Here is a 13,272-nt window from a genome sequence, read left to right as displayed (position 1 = left end):
ACCAGCCGCAGCAGGGGCTTGGGTTGAGGCAGCAGAGCTCTGCCATGGGTCCCAGACGGGGGGCTCACTGCTGCCACTGCATGCTGCCGTCACGGGGCCCGGCAGCTGCCGCTCTCCCTGCTGCAAACCGCGCTGCCGCCGGCCAGGCTCCCTTCCAACGCCTCCAGCGCAGACCCTGGCGTGGGGCAGCCCACTGCGCTCGCCCACGCTGCCCGGCATCACCAGGCTGCACGTCCTCCCTGCTGCACCGTGTCCATCTGTCCCGTGTCCATCTGTCCCAGCGATCAGCAGTCCAGGCCCAGGGATGCCCTGAGGTCCATCCCCCTGCCCCAGCCAGCCCGGCTGTGCCCTGGGCCAGCCCCACGGCTCCAAGGGCTCTGGGGTCCCCGAGCACCGCTGGTGGTACTGGCGGGATACGGGATGGCTTGGATGCGATGCAGCGTGCTCCTCGTCCCTCCAGGCGTGCGCCAAGGAAGGGGCGAGGCGGTGCGGGAGCGCAGCCCTTCGCTGGCTGGGACGAACCGTGCTGGGGCTCAGGCCAGACGCTGAGCTCAGCGCCAGGAGATGCCCGCTGGGATTTTGCTGCCCGATACCTGCGCCAACATACACAAACGCTCTTGCACAGGTGAATGCAGGTGCTCACACACAGGCACAGCTGTGCACACACATTTGCCGTGCGAGTGGCTCTGCACGCTCACGTATGTGTGCTTGTACGTATGCTGGCCCCAGCCCGAGCGCAGAGCAGGCATGCCAACACTGACCCGTGCAACACCAAAGCCTCCGGCCCCACCAGCCTCCATCACCACGCTGCCGTTGCCTCCAGCCCCGCAGGCATCCCAACCCCATGCTTGGATGGTGGCTTTGCATGGGGCAGGATGGGGGGCCCTGGAGAGCTCTGGGCTGTGGGATTTCGCCCCGTGCCCTGGGCACTGAGCAAAGGCTTCGCGTGGGATGTGGGTGCAAACCGCAGGCAGGAGAGCCCCGTGCCTGCAGGCGGGAGCCAGAGCAGCCTGGGGACACCTCTGTGCTGGGAGCAGGAAAGCCAGGAGCAGAGCTGCGGGAGCTGGGGCTCCGCACCCCAGGGCTGCAGGAGCTACCGCAGCATGGGTTGGGGGTCACTCAGCAAGCTGGGACCCTCGGGGCTCACACCCCTCTCTGCCCCCGGAGAGGGGACGGGAGGTATCTTGGGAGGGGGACACACATCTGAGAGAGCGCTCCCCTCTGCCAGCCCCCAGGCATGGCCATTCACTCCCCCCCCAGCGTGGCTGGGCTCTGTCAGGTGGGACGAAGCAACTGCTGCCGGTGCATGGCTCCAGTCTGGGACTGGGGCACGCAGGGTGGGCCCATCAGGTGGAGCACCCAGGGTTCCCACAGCTGGGGCAAGCACCGGGGCGGTCAGGCAACAGGGTGGCACCTGCCTCCCGCTCCCTGCAGCGGGGGCCAGCTGGCTCCGTGGGGTGCCCGCTGGTGGGAGGGCTGCTCCGCCACGTCACCGGAGCCCCATGCGACCCGGCTCCACCGGTGGCATGGCTGTGGTGGCGTGGGTCCAAGCGCCCAGCCATGATGGTGCCCATCTGGGGCCGAGCCTCCAGCCCTGCTCTCCCGCTGCCGCCTGCTCGCTCGCTGCCCCGGGAGCCGCTCGTGCAGCAAAGCAATGTGCTTGCAGCCATGTGGTGCTCCTCTCCCAGTCCCGGCACGGGCTGTGAGACGTGGAGGCTCTCCCAGGGCATCCCCTCTCTGCACCACATCACCCTGAGGATGGTGCAGTCTCACCTGGACCCTGTGTCTCCATTCACGTGCTCCGGGTCTGTGTGTCTGTTCATCGTGTCACCCCCATCCCTGGCTCCAGCCCTGGGGAGGCTGCATTGCCAGGCTGTGCAAGCGTTTTGCAAAAAGTTTGCGTGTGCACTCTGGCCACCCCGCGCCTGTTGTCTTTGCTTCCCGGACCGGAGTCATTGCCAGGGGCTCTGGATGCAGCTGACACAGGCTGGTGGTGCCGGTGGTGCCGGGCGTGTTGCTCCAGCTGGGAGTGGTGGATGAGATTTCCATAGGCAGAGGAATGTGCAACGCAACTCGTCTTGGTCCCAGCCTGCGCCGGCAGCACTGTGCGGACCATCCCGGGACGTGTTGGCGGATGGTCTGCTCCGTGGAGAGCGGTGGGGCTCGGCCCTGCTCTCCGGAGGCTGCTGGCAGTGCCAGCAGCAAGGCACCCCATCCCGCACGCAGAGCAGTTGCAGGGCTCCTCCGTGCGTGGACAGGGGACATGCCCCCTGATGCATTTCCAGACCTGGCCCCCTTTGGCTGCTGTCAGATGCAGAAGTGTTTGTTCAGAAAAAAAATGAGTGTGGAGACAGTTTTAGGGGACAACAGTGCAGAAATGGGACTGAAATCTATGAAGGCATGGCCGGCCAGCCAACAGGACTGAGATAAGGGAGGAGGCAGCTAGGCAAAGCCCCAGCCCTGCTGGGGAGGGGTATGTGGGACCCCTGGTATATGGGGGTCTTGGACTTCCCTAAGGCAGGGAGGTGCTGGGCAAGGGCTGTGCTGCTGCGACGCTTCGGAACAGTCCCCATACACGAGGTGTCCCAACCTCCTGGAGTGGGGACACCGCCAGTGTCTCCAGCTGCCCCATCCCACCCCGACCTGCAGCCATGCCCCATCCCAACTGATCCCCAGCTGCCCCAGCGTGGGACAGGGATGGAGGCACTGCTGCAGGAGACCACGGGGACCGCGTGGACACTCCTGGTGCCCTCACGGCTGTGGGGTGGCAGAAGGGCAACAGCACACGGGGATGGGGACACGGCATCTCCCAGTGCCGCCCGCCATGGGTGGGGGCTCCCGTCCCCAGGGCGGAGGCACTGGGGCACAGCAGGAATCCCAGCAATGCTTTCCTCGGAAAGGAGGTAACAGGGCTCGCTGCCTGCTGGCACCCACTGCAACGCCTTGGGGCTTGTCAGCCACGGTTCTGGCGCCGGGCATCTCTGCCAGCGGCACCCAGATGGAGGCACACCCAGCCGTGCCCGGCCACCATGCCAAGCCGTGTGCGCACCAACTTTGGTGATGCTACACCCCGCCGCCGCACCGCACCGCAGCGCCTGGCTGCGGCAGCCCCTCGCCCCAACAGCGGGGTGAGCAGACAGACAGACTGCAGCAAGCCCCAGGTGCTCATAGAAAAAGAAACCTACTCTTTATTGTGGCTGGCAGGGCCGTGCCCGGCCAAGGTTACATTCAGCTCTACTGCTGTCCGGTTAGCGGGGTGACGTGAGCATGCGTCAGCAGGGCAGGGGTCCCACCGCCCGCGGGTGCTGCAGGTGGGACGGGGGCACGGGCGCGAGGGACAACCCCCCCCGGCCCGTGGCAGCCCCAGCCCTGCCGGGGTGGGGGGGGTGGGGGGCAGCTGTAGCTGGGGCCCTGTGCACACACACCGAAAGCCCAAGGGGTGAGGGTTAGCACCAGAAACGGGGCTCTGCGTCCGGCGAGGGGCCCCGGTGCCCGGGTACTGAGCTCGGCTACCTCCCACCGGCGTGCGGGCAGCAGGACGGGGGGACCCCCCCCACCAGCAATGCCAAATGCCCGGGGGCACCAGCAGCCGCCCCGATGATGGCGCAGGAGCCTGGGGGGAGAGGGGTAGGGCCCAGCCCAGGGGCGTCTGGGCTGCCACAGCCCCGGCTGACCCTACAGCTGCGGGACGCTCCCGGCAGCCTGCAGCTGCCCCGGGGGGCTCGGAGCGAGCGGGGCATCGGGGCTCGGCCCCCCCCCACGCTGCCTGGCGGAGCGGTGGGGCAGGGGGCCATGCCAGCCAGAGCCCGAGGGCGGTTTGGTGTGTGTCAGGGGATGCTTGCATATACGCTGGGACCAGATCCAGCGGGATCGGTGATGGACAGACAGCTCAGCCCTTGCAGGCGGGCGCCCGCTCGGGGGGCCGCAGCGCCGGGCCGGAGACCCACGGGGCGCACGGCCACGGCTTCGCCATCCTCCAGCCTCGGGGCGGGCGGCCGCCGGGGAGGAGAGTCCTGAGTGGGGCCGGCCGAGGGTGCTGGGTGCAGGGCGGGCGGCTGGGGGGGCTCAGCGGCAGGGGCTGCAGCGCTCCGGGGGGGACCCTTCGGGTGGCTCTGCAAGGGCAAGGAAGGGCTGGAGCGGTGTGTGCTCCCCTGCACCGGTGCTCCTGGGGCTGGGGGACAGCCCCACTGCCCTGCCCCATACCACCCCACCGACTCTGGCTCCCCTCTGCTTCCCCAGCCCCCCTGCCCTGCGGGGCAGGCAGGGTGCAGGCTGCCCGGGGGGGGCAGGGGACCCCCCCCCACCTGCAGCGGCACAGCCCTCACCTGGGGGTGCCACGGCCAGGCTCTCCTCGGCCGCGGTGAACTGCAGCTCAGCTCCGTCGGGCAGCAGGGAGCCGCGGGAGCGGGGGCACCGGTCTCCGGAGCGCGTCCTCCGCAGCACCGACTGGGGAGGGAGAGAGGGTCAGCACCCGCAGCCGTCGCGCCGGGGAGGTCAGGACTTCTGGGGGGGCTCCCCAGCCCTTACCTTCCTGGCCAGGGGGCTGCTGGGGGCCGAGGCGCTGCTGTAGAGGCTGAGGCTGGAGTTGGAGCGGCTGGGGGACAGCACTTTGGAGGAGGGGGCCGACTGGTTCCCCGCACACTTGGCCGCGGCGGCCCCGAAGGCATCTGGGGACAGGTACTTCTCGTTGATCTTCAGGTTGGTCCTTCCCTTCACTGGGGACAGCAGAGGCGGTGAGCGGGGCTGGCGCTGGGGCTCCCTGCGAGCCCCCTGGGGAGGCTGGTGGGCTGCATCCCGTATAGGCACCACCAACCCGCACGGCCCTGTGGGCACCCTGCCCGGGGAACAGGGACGCCTGCCATGCCAGTGTCGGGGCTCTCCCAGCCCCAGCCGGCTGCAGATCCTCCTGGCCGCAGAGCTGCGGGTGCCCCGTGCCCGGCACCCGGCGTGGGACAGCCATACCCACCTCTGCAGGGGTCGTTCTTCACCAGGAACTCGTCCAGCGCGATCCAGCCCCCGCCGACCCGCACCATCAGGGTGCTACGCAGGATCCGCACCATCCGCAGCTGCTGGGACTCCCCGAACTGCGGGAGAGAGGGGTGTCAGGGCAAGGTGGGGGGCTGGGGGGGGGGGGCGGTTTGGCAGGGCTGGGAGCCAGAGAGGGGCACCAGCGCAGGTACCAGCGCCCAGAGCTGCCTGTCACCGGGCCGTCGGGTCCCTCACAGTCCCTCTGTCCCCGCCAGCACTGCCCTCCCTGCCATGCCACAGCATGCAGCGTCTGGGGCCAGGGATCCCACGGGACGTGGGGATGTGCCCTCTCCCTGCTGCTGCAAAGCATCTGGAGCAGGGAGCCACGGCACACGGGGGGGCTGCAGGACCTCTGCATGGTGCAGGCTGCGTACAGGTGTTGGAGCAAGCCCGGGACCATGGGGTGGGGAACCATGGGGGGCCGCTGGGGACCCGGCAGCAGGGCAGGAGGCAGTAACGGTGTTGGTTGGCACTTACCCGGTACCTGTTGGCGCTGATCTGCTCCACCTGGAAGCGCTTGGCACAGTTGCACTGGGCCACCTGCCTGTTCACCTGGGGACGGCACGCTCAGCTCAGACCCACGGCAGGGCCCCCCACCCTGCCCGGCCCCAGGCACCGCGGCTCCCCCCGCCGTACCTCGTCCTGGATCTGGTCGGCATCGGCGGTCCGGCGCAGCGGGTCCCGGTTGGGGTGCAGGGCGCTGACAAACTCGTAGTAGTCGATGAAGCCGTCGCCATTCATGTCGAAGATGCTCGCCACGGCGTTCATCTCCAAGACGTTGGTGGGGAACTCTGGGGAGGGAAGCGGACCCTCAGCCTGCCGTGCCCTGTGCCAAGGCCAGCTGGCACCAGCACCGAACCCTGGCCCCCCTCCAAGGGGTATCCCAGCTGGCAGACCCTGTCCCTCCCCATCCCTGCTAGCACTGTCCCACCTCTCCCCGGACTGCCCTTCCCTGAGTTCTCAGGGGGAGGGAATCCCTGTGGGGTGCACCAGCCCCAGCCTACCCCAGCCCCGGAGGCACTCACTGGAGGAGAGGACGCTCTCGATGAACTCCCGCTGGCTGATGCGGCCGTCCTGGTCCCTGTCGATGCCTCGGAAAACATCCAGGACACGGGACTTCATTTGGCTGATCCACTGCATGTAACGTTTTCTCCAGACCCCGAAGTCAAAGTGAGCAAACTCCTCCAGCTCAGAGAGGCACAGATGGGAATTAATGCACTGGCGGGAAAGGCCCCCCCCAAGCCCCCCCATCACGTCAGCCTGGGTGACCACGCTTTGCCCCACGTTCGGGCTCAACCCTGCTGCCGTGCAGCCAGCCAGCTCCTAGCCCTGACCCCGCTGAGGCTGGCAAAGGGGTCTCTGCCCAGGACCCCCGGCTCTGGGTTGCAAAGGGGAGCCACAGGCTGAAGCAGCCGGCTCTTGGCCATTGGGGGTGCGCCCACCCCTGCCCGCAAGGATGCGCAGGGACTCCTGGCTACAGGAACGGGGTTTGGGAAGGCTCCTGGGTGCTGTCTGCTCCATCCCGCCAACCCTGGGGACCGTCCCCATCCGCATCCGACCCAGGGCCAGGGGCTCCGGCCAGCAGAAGGCGAGACCAGCTGCCGGCACCCACCGGGGCCGTGGCACCGCCGGGGCTGCCCCTACCTCTCGCAGGCGCTGCAGGGCCGTCTCCAGCCGGTATTGCCGGTCCAGGGCCAGAAGCCAGAGCTGCTGCCAGCGGTGCAGGAGCTGGGCCATGAGGGGCGTCTGGGGCTCCAGCCCCCCGAGCGGCACCGCCGGCGCACCCTGCGCCTTCCCCGTGCTGCGACGACCTGCAGCCGGTGGAGACGGGCGGTGAGGGCACAGCCAGCGGTCCTGGGGCACGGCACCACGCGGCACAGGGCGCAACGGGGGGTCTTACGTGTGGCTAGTCGGCGGGCAGCCGGCGGGCCCAGCTCCGCGGCCAGCTTCCGCTTGCAGCTCTTGGTGACCTTCTCCACGTCGGGCTGCTTGCGGTTCAGCTCCTCCATGAACACCTGCCGCAGAGCACCGGCACAGCTGGGGCAGGGGGCTGAAGCCGGGAGTGCAGCCACCCACGGACCAGCCCTGCTGCTCCCCGCGACCCTCCTGCATCAGCAGCCCTTGCCACAGACCCGGTGGGCTTGGGCTGTGGCTGCTGCCGTGCATGAAAGAAGCTGCTGCGTCACTGCTGCATGCGTGAGCTGCACCCACAGCCTCAGCCTGGTGCACCCAAAAGTCCTCGGTGGGGTCAAGCCGAGGTGGGGAGGTGGGCGCAGGGTCCCTTACCGTGTGCTGGGCATTGAGCTCCTCCAGCTGCTCAGCCTCCTCCGGCAGCAGCTCCTGGTCCCGCAGGCTGAGTGCCTCCTCGGCGGCCGTGATCCAGTCGATGAGCTGGGCCATCTCCTCCCGCTCGGCCGCAAGGCTGGCGGTCTGCGCCTGCAGCCGCTCGCCCTGCTGCTGGGCCCAGCTCAGCACCTGTGGGCACGGCCAGGGGAGCTGGCGGCAGGGGGGACCACGGGGCCGGCTGCCCCGCTGCGGACCCCTGTGTCTGCAGCCCCGACCAGGCACTGCGGGGCCACTGCTTCAGGGGCAACGAGTCCCTGCACGGGGAGCCACGGTGCATCCCTGCCATGGGGCAGGCACACGGATCCCCGGCCAGCAGCCGTAATGACTACGGGGCAGGAACGCGGAGCAGGGACGGGGGTGCTCCATGGCCCACCCATGACGATGGGGCAGGAGAGAGTTCCTGCTGGGCAGCTGGGGCAGGGCTGACAGCGCTGACCCTCATGTGCCGAGGGGCCTTTGCAGCTCTCGGGTGCTGCCGCCGGTGCTTTGAGCACCGGTCCTCGGACCGTCGCTGCGGGCAGCAGCCAAACGTACCAGTACCCAGGTCTGAGCCGGTGCGGACGTGCTGGCTGCCCTCGCAGCGGGGCTGTGCCGCGTCCTCGCTATCTGGGGCGAGCGGGGCGAGGAAGGCAGCCCCAGGGGCAGCAGGACCCCGGAGCAGATCCAGATCAGATACCGAAGATCTCTGCTCACTAAGGGCTTTTTGCAGATGAGGGATGGGCCCAACCCGTCAGACCCGTTCAGGGAGAGCCGGGAGCGCTCTCGCCTGCAAACCCACAATGCCAGAAAGCCTCCGAGCTGCTGCGGGAGCGGGGTCTGGGGTGGAGAGCCCCAGGACACTGCTCCCCGGGGAATCCCTGCCTGGGCTGCATGGCATCTGCCGTCACACAGGAATGAGCCACCACCATCCAGGTGGGACCACAGAGGCCCCAGGGGACCCCCTGTGTGGCTCCAGGATGGGGGAGCAGCGGTGGGAGCAAGGGGACGGCCAGGGCAGTGCGGCCCGGCAGCTCACGGGAGGCCAGGTCTGCGCAGGAGGAATTGAGCAAGGGCCGGCTGGTCGCTGGCAAGACCAAGACCCTCTGCGTTGGCCAAGGATGGAGCCAAGCATCCCCAGCTCCCTGCAACGCGCCGGTCAGGAGAGCTGCACCAGATTGGCACCAGCGGTGGGAATGGCGTGGAGCCGTGCTCGTCCCAGGCGCGGGTGCAGATCTGCTCCCCACCCAGGGAGGGATGGAGAAGGGGTGCCCAGCTCACCTCCTGGAAGCGGCTCTTGGCGACCGTGACCCAGGACTTGATAGTGATGACGGAGTCCGGGTGGCAAGTGGAGAGGATCTCCTCCCCCAGCGAGGTGATGCACTCCAGCTCCAGCTGCTGGCACTGCAGGGACTTCATCAGCTCCTGGGGGAGGGCACGGACCGTGGTACTGCTGGGTCTCAGTCCCCTGCACCCCCCAGCGCCGCAGGGTCCAGCCTCCACCCAGCCGGGTGTGCAGGCGGCAGAAGGACGCTGGGCAGAGCGAGCACGGCCACCGAGCACAGCTGTGTTTGCATGGGCTGCTTGGGACCCCAAATCTCCACACCTCAGCGTGCTTAGGGCCCCAAACCCCGTGTCTTGGTGTGATGGGGCCCAACATCCCACGTCCAGCAACGGGACGTCCCGGGGCAAGGATGGAGCCACCCTGGAGGTGGGGGCTGGCGGGTGGTGGTGGGGGTTGGCGGGGACAGGCACTGACCTGCAGCTGGTTCTGGCACTCCTGCACGGCCAGCTCCTCCTCGGGGAAGACGCCGTACTTGAGGGTTTTCTCCGACTCGGAGAGGCGACCCAGGAAGGAGTGCACCAGGGTGTGAAACTCCTCCGCCTGCCACAGATAGCCGGGGACCTGCTCAGCACCCACCTCGGCCAGACCCCGAGCCCCCCAGCCAGACCCCAAGGGAGAGCTGCTGCCAGCCCCACTCAACTGGAGAGGGGGTGCTCTTTACCCCGGCTTGGCACCTGGGACACAATTTCCCCCGACCCCCATCAGTCCCTCCCCATTGAGCAGGGCACCCTGCAACACGCAGCAATCCTGCCCTGGGCACCTTGCACGCGGGCACACCTACAACAGGGTGCCAGCCTGGCACTCGGCCACAGCACCTTGCGACAGAGCCCCACAACGTACGGCCACCCACCGCCCGGGCACCCCACACAGCACCCTGCAGCACAGCCACACACAGAGCCCAGGCACCCCACGCAGCACCCCATGAAGCGCAGCCACACGCAGCCCTGGGCTCCCCACATGCCCACGGCCACCTGCAGAGAATGCACCGGCTGCAGACCCCGACCTTTCTGCCCGGGCAGGCCCTGTGCTGGCTGCTGCCCCTCAGCCACCCCCGGCTTGACTGGCTCTCACCTGCCGGAGCGCAGCTTCCAGCCGGGCCTGCTTGGAGACGGAGAGCTTGCAGACCAGGTCCCACCGGGTGCTCAGCTCCTCCATCTGCTTCTGCAGCCACTGGGAGTCAACACTGCTGCTGCCGCGGGTCAGGTCCCGCACCGAGCGCTTCAGCATCTTGATGCAGCTGGCTCGCTTGCCCAGCTCCTTCTGGAAGACCTGCGCAGGAGAGGGCAGGGGCAGGTGGGAGATGCTGGGGGGTCCCAGCACCCTGCCTGGCCCCCATTACTGTGCAGGGCTCCCACGCACCCCAGGCCCCCTTGCAGCAATGGGGTACACGGGATGCCCCAGCACCGCCCCAAGGACTGGGAGCACAGGCTTAGGTAAAGCGGGGGCTGCTCCGGTGGGCAAAGCCCCATCCTGCGCCTGGCTGGTGTCCTGCCCTGGGACGGAGGGTGGGCAGGGCTGGTGCGGAGCCCAGGGCTCCCCAGGGGCCAACGCGGGGCTGGGGACACCCACCTTGTGCTTGTCCATGAGGTCACCGACCAGGTCCCGGTCCCCTCCGACAGGCACGTCCTCGCTGAGCTGCGGCTCAGCCCGGTACAGCCAGTCCATGAGGGCCTGCAGCGCGTCCGTGAACTTGCCCGAGAAGAGCAGGTTCTCCTCCAGTTTGTGCTGCCTGCAAGGAAGGGTGCAGGCAATGCCAGCGGTGCCCAGGTGCCGGGGCTCAGCCCTGTGGTGCAGCGAACGGCCGCCCCATGGGCAACCCAGCAGCGCAGCTGTTAAGTGCCTGGGCTTGCCTGTGGCTGGGGACGGATCCTGGCTGCACCCCCAGGGGCCAGAGCCCACTGGAGCTGGGGCAGGGGGTCCCGAAGCAGGGAGCGGGATGCCCAGGGAGGAAGGGCTATGCCATGCTCCCCGCCTGGGACCCGCATGGCAAGCAGAGCACAGGCATCCCATCCCGTCCCACCCCATCCCATCGTATCCCATCCTGTCCTGCCTCACCTCTCCACAGCCCGGCTGCACAGCGCATCCCAGCGCTCCTTCAGCTCCCCCAGCAGCTCCTCCAGCGGCTGCAGGTCCTCGGGGAGCCGGGCTCTCTCCCGCAGCGCCCGCCCGCTCCGCAGCGTGGCCTCGTACACCGGCCGCTTCGAGCGCAGCACCTTCTGGAAAGCCTGTGGGCAGAGGGGGTGAGCCCACCCGGACCCCCGGGACGTGGGTGCCGGCCCCAGGGCAGGTGGGCTGGGGGGAGACTCCTGCCTCCCCGAGTGCCGCCGGGCAGCTTGGGGGGCCAATGCCCCTCGGCCGGGGGCTCCCCTGCCCCAGGTCTCCTCGCTTTACAGAGACGGCCCTGGAAAGGCATCCGACTGCCGCGGCACCGAGTGCATCGGCGCACTGCTGTCCCGCTGGGAAGCCCCCTCCCCTGCCGCCCCACAGCCCCCAGATCTGCTCCCCACTGCCCATGGCTGGGCAGCCGCCCCTGCTGGGACCCCCCCTCCCTCTCCACAGGGCTGGGGAGCGGGGCAGGCCCCCCACCTTGTGCTCAGCCAGCTGGCACTTGATCTCCTCCTGGCTCGTAGCAGTGTCCTGCGGCACCTCCAGGCTCTGCTCCACCTCATCCATCCAGTCCAGGAGCAGCCGCCGGGACTCGCTGAACTGAAACGGAGGGGAGGGGTGCGTGGGGGGAGCCTCGTGCACGAAGCAGGGGCCAGGGCGACCCAGGCGATGAGAGCCACAGCAGCCACACAACAGAGCTGCACGGCCCGCGCACCACCGCAGCGCAAACCGTGGGCCAGTGCTGCGTGGTCCCCGTGCCGGAGCCGCACGGCCCCTGCACCGGCACAGCTCCTCGCAGGACCCGCGTCCCCCGGCACCGCGGCCGAGTACCTGCTTGGTGCGCTTGCGGGCCTCCTCCAGCGCCGCTCCTCGCTCCGACGTCCGCTGCAGCACCTTGCTCAGCCGCTCCCTGGCCGTCAGCACCAGGTTCTGGATGACGGCACCGTCCTGCTTCCTGCTGAAGTCTTTCAAGCGAGACGCGACAGCCTCCAGGCCGCTGAGCTTTTCCTCGTGGGCATTCGCCTCCTTCACCAGGGCCTGCAGGAGAGCGGAGGCGGCTAGGAGCACACGGACAACCCCGGGGCAGGAGCAGAGCCTCCGAGCGCAGCCCGCACCCGGACGGGGTGCAGAGCCAACTCGCTCCGCTGCTGCAGGGAGAGACGTCCCGCTGGCAGCCCAGGGGAGATTTCCCCTACCGGTGCCGCTGCCGGTGCCACACGGGACCCCCTCCGGGCAGACCCCAGCCCCATGGAATCCGCCCCGGCGTCAGGGCACACCTGGGTGGCAGGCGGGAGGGGGCCACGCCGGCTCAGCCCGCACTTGCCTTGTGCTCCTGGATCTGCGCGGTGACGGTGTCCAGGACGAAGCTGGGCGGCGCGGGGGAGCCGAGGAGCTCCTCCGCGTGAGCCACCCAGCGCAGCAGCTCCTGCACGGTGCCGTGAAACTCGGTGGTGACCGTCAGCCCCTCGGCCAGGCGTTCCTGTGGGCAGAGCGGAGGCACTGACGGCGACGGGCACCCGCAGCCCCCAAAGCCAGGGCAGGGTCGGGACCCCTGGGCAGGCAGGACGCCCCTGCCCCGCGCACCTTCCTCTCCTGGGCCTCGGCGTGGACGCTCTCCCACTTCTGCTCCAGGATGCGGAGGCTGTGCTCGGTGCTGCAGGGCCGGCCGGCGTGGCAGGAGGCCAGCAGCCGCTGCAGCCGCTCCCGCACGCTGCTGTACGCCTCCTGCTTGGACTCCATCTCCTTGCATAGCTCCTGCCGAGAGGCCGTGGGGACCCCCGGCGTCACTGCCCCGCAGGGAGATGGAGACAGGGACGGGGACGGGGAGGGCTCCCACTCTGTCCCAGGGGAGCTGGAGGGGGCAGAGGAGGGGTGCAGGAGGTGTCTGCCCGGTCGGGGAGACGAGAAGGGTCCCAGCATCTCAGTGCAGAGAGGGGTGGATTTGGGGTACACGCACACCCCCCAAGGGATGCTCAGGGACAGCCCTGCAGCAGGGGGAGGCCGGCAGAGCCCCGGTGCTCACCAGGTGCGCGGTGAGCTTCTCTTTGGTGGTGTCCGGGTGGCCCCATGCTGGCTTGGAAAAGAAGAGCTGCAGCTCCACCTGCTCCAGCCACTGCAGCAGCTCCGTGATCTCCAGCGTGATGTCCTGCACCTGGGGACGGCGCGGGGGCTCAGCGCTGCCCATGCCAGCGGGCAGCACCGTGGCGGGCAGCTCCGGCGCGCGGTGCCCCGTACCTGGCTGAGGTTGTTCTCCAGCTCCAGCTGGCGGCTCTCGGTCTCACTCTGCACCAGGTCCCAGCGCTGGTTGAGCTGCTGCAGGCTGCGCTGGAGCCCCTCCACGCTCTCCCCCAGGCTGGAGAGCAGCAAGCCCTGCCCGGCCTCGTTGACGGACTGCACTGTGCGGGCATGGGACATCACGTCGTTCCTCAGCACCTAGGGACGGAGAACCGCGGTCGCAGACGGCACCCCGG

General features: G+C 69.1%; 1 protein-coding gene across 2 annotated transcripts in view; it reads right to left on the bottom strand.

Moving 5' to 3' along the window:
* Nucleotides 1–3,162: 3,162 nt before the first annotated feature.
* The window catches only part of LOC128142162 (microtubule-actin cross-linking factor 1, isoforms 6/7-like), a 36,631-nt gene continuing 26,521 nt past the window's right edge, over nt 3,163–13,272 (bottom strand). For both annotated transcript variants that reach the window (XM_052787963.1, XM_052787964.1), the window contains 21 exons: nt 13,037–13,234; nt 12,825–12,953; nt 12,386–12,556; nt 12,126–12,281; nt 11,633–11,839; nt 11,282–11,401; nt 10,751–10,920; nt 10,265–10,424; nt 9,767–9,964; nt 9,110–9,235; nt 8,632–8,775; nt 7,315–7,503; nt 6,929–7,043; nt 6,673–6,839; nt 6,054–6,216; nt 5,665–5,819; nt 5,506–5,580; nt 4,967–5,084; nt 4,528–4,715; nt 4,326–4,446; nt 3,163–4,112 (listed from right to left, as the gene is read on the bottom strand). In XM_052787963.1, the coding sequence (XP_052643923.1) occupies nt 4,066–4,112; nt 4,326–4,446; nt 4,528–4,715; nt 4,967–5,084; nt 5,506–5,580; nt 5,665–5,819; nt 6,054–6,216; nt 6,673–6,839; nt 6,929–7,043; nt 7,315–7,503; nt 8,632–8,775; nt 9,110–9,235; nt 9,767–9,964; nt 10,265–10,424; nt 10,751–10,920; nt 11,282–11,401; nt 11,633–11,839; nt 12,126–12,281; nt 12,386–12,556; nt 12,825–12,953; nt 13,037–13,234 (3,117 nt within the window). In that variant the 3' untranslated portion in view covers nt 3,163–4,065. The remainder of the gene's footprint in view (nt 4,113–4,325; nt 4,447–4,527; nt 4,716–4,966; nt 5,085–5,505; nt 5,581–5,664; nt 5,820–6,053; nt 6,217–6,672; nt 6,840–6,928; nt 7,044–7,314; nt 7,504–8,631; nt 8,776–9,109; nt 9,236–9,766; nt 9,965–10,264; nt 10,425–10,750; nt 10,921–11,281; nt 11,402–11,632; nt 11,840–12,125; nt 12,282–12,385; nt 12,557–12,824; nt 12,954–13,036; nt 13,235–13,272) is intronic.

This window comes from Harpia harpyja, chromosome 5 (genome assembly GCF_026419915.1).
Source record: "Harpia harpyja isolate bHarHar1 chromosome 5, bHarHar1 primary haplotype, whole genome shotgun sequence".
In the NCBI taxonomy this organism is placed as follows: domain Eukaryota; kingdom Metazoa; phylum Chordata; class Aves; order Accipitriformes; family Accipitridae; genus Harpia; species Harpia harpyja.
The sequence above is the reverse complement of the archived record's forward strand: the minus strand, read 5'-3'. Positions and strand labels throughout refer to the sequence as shown.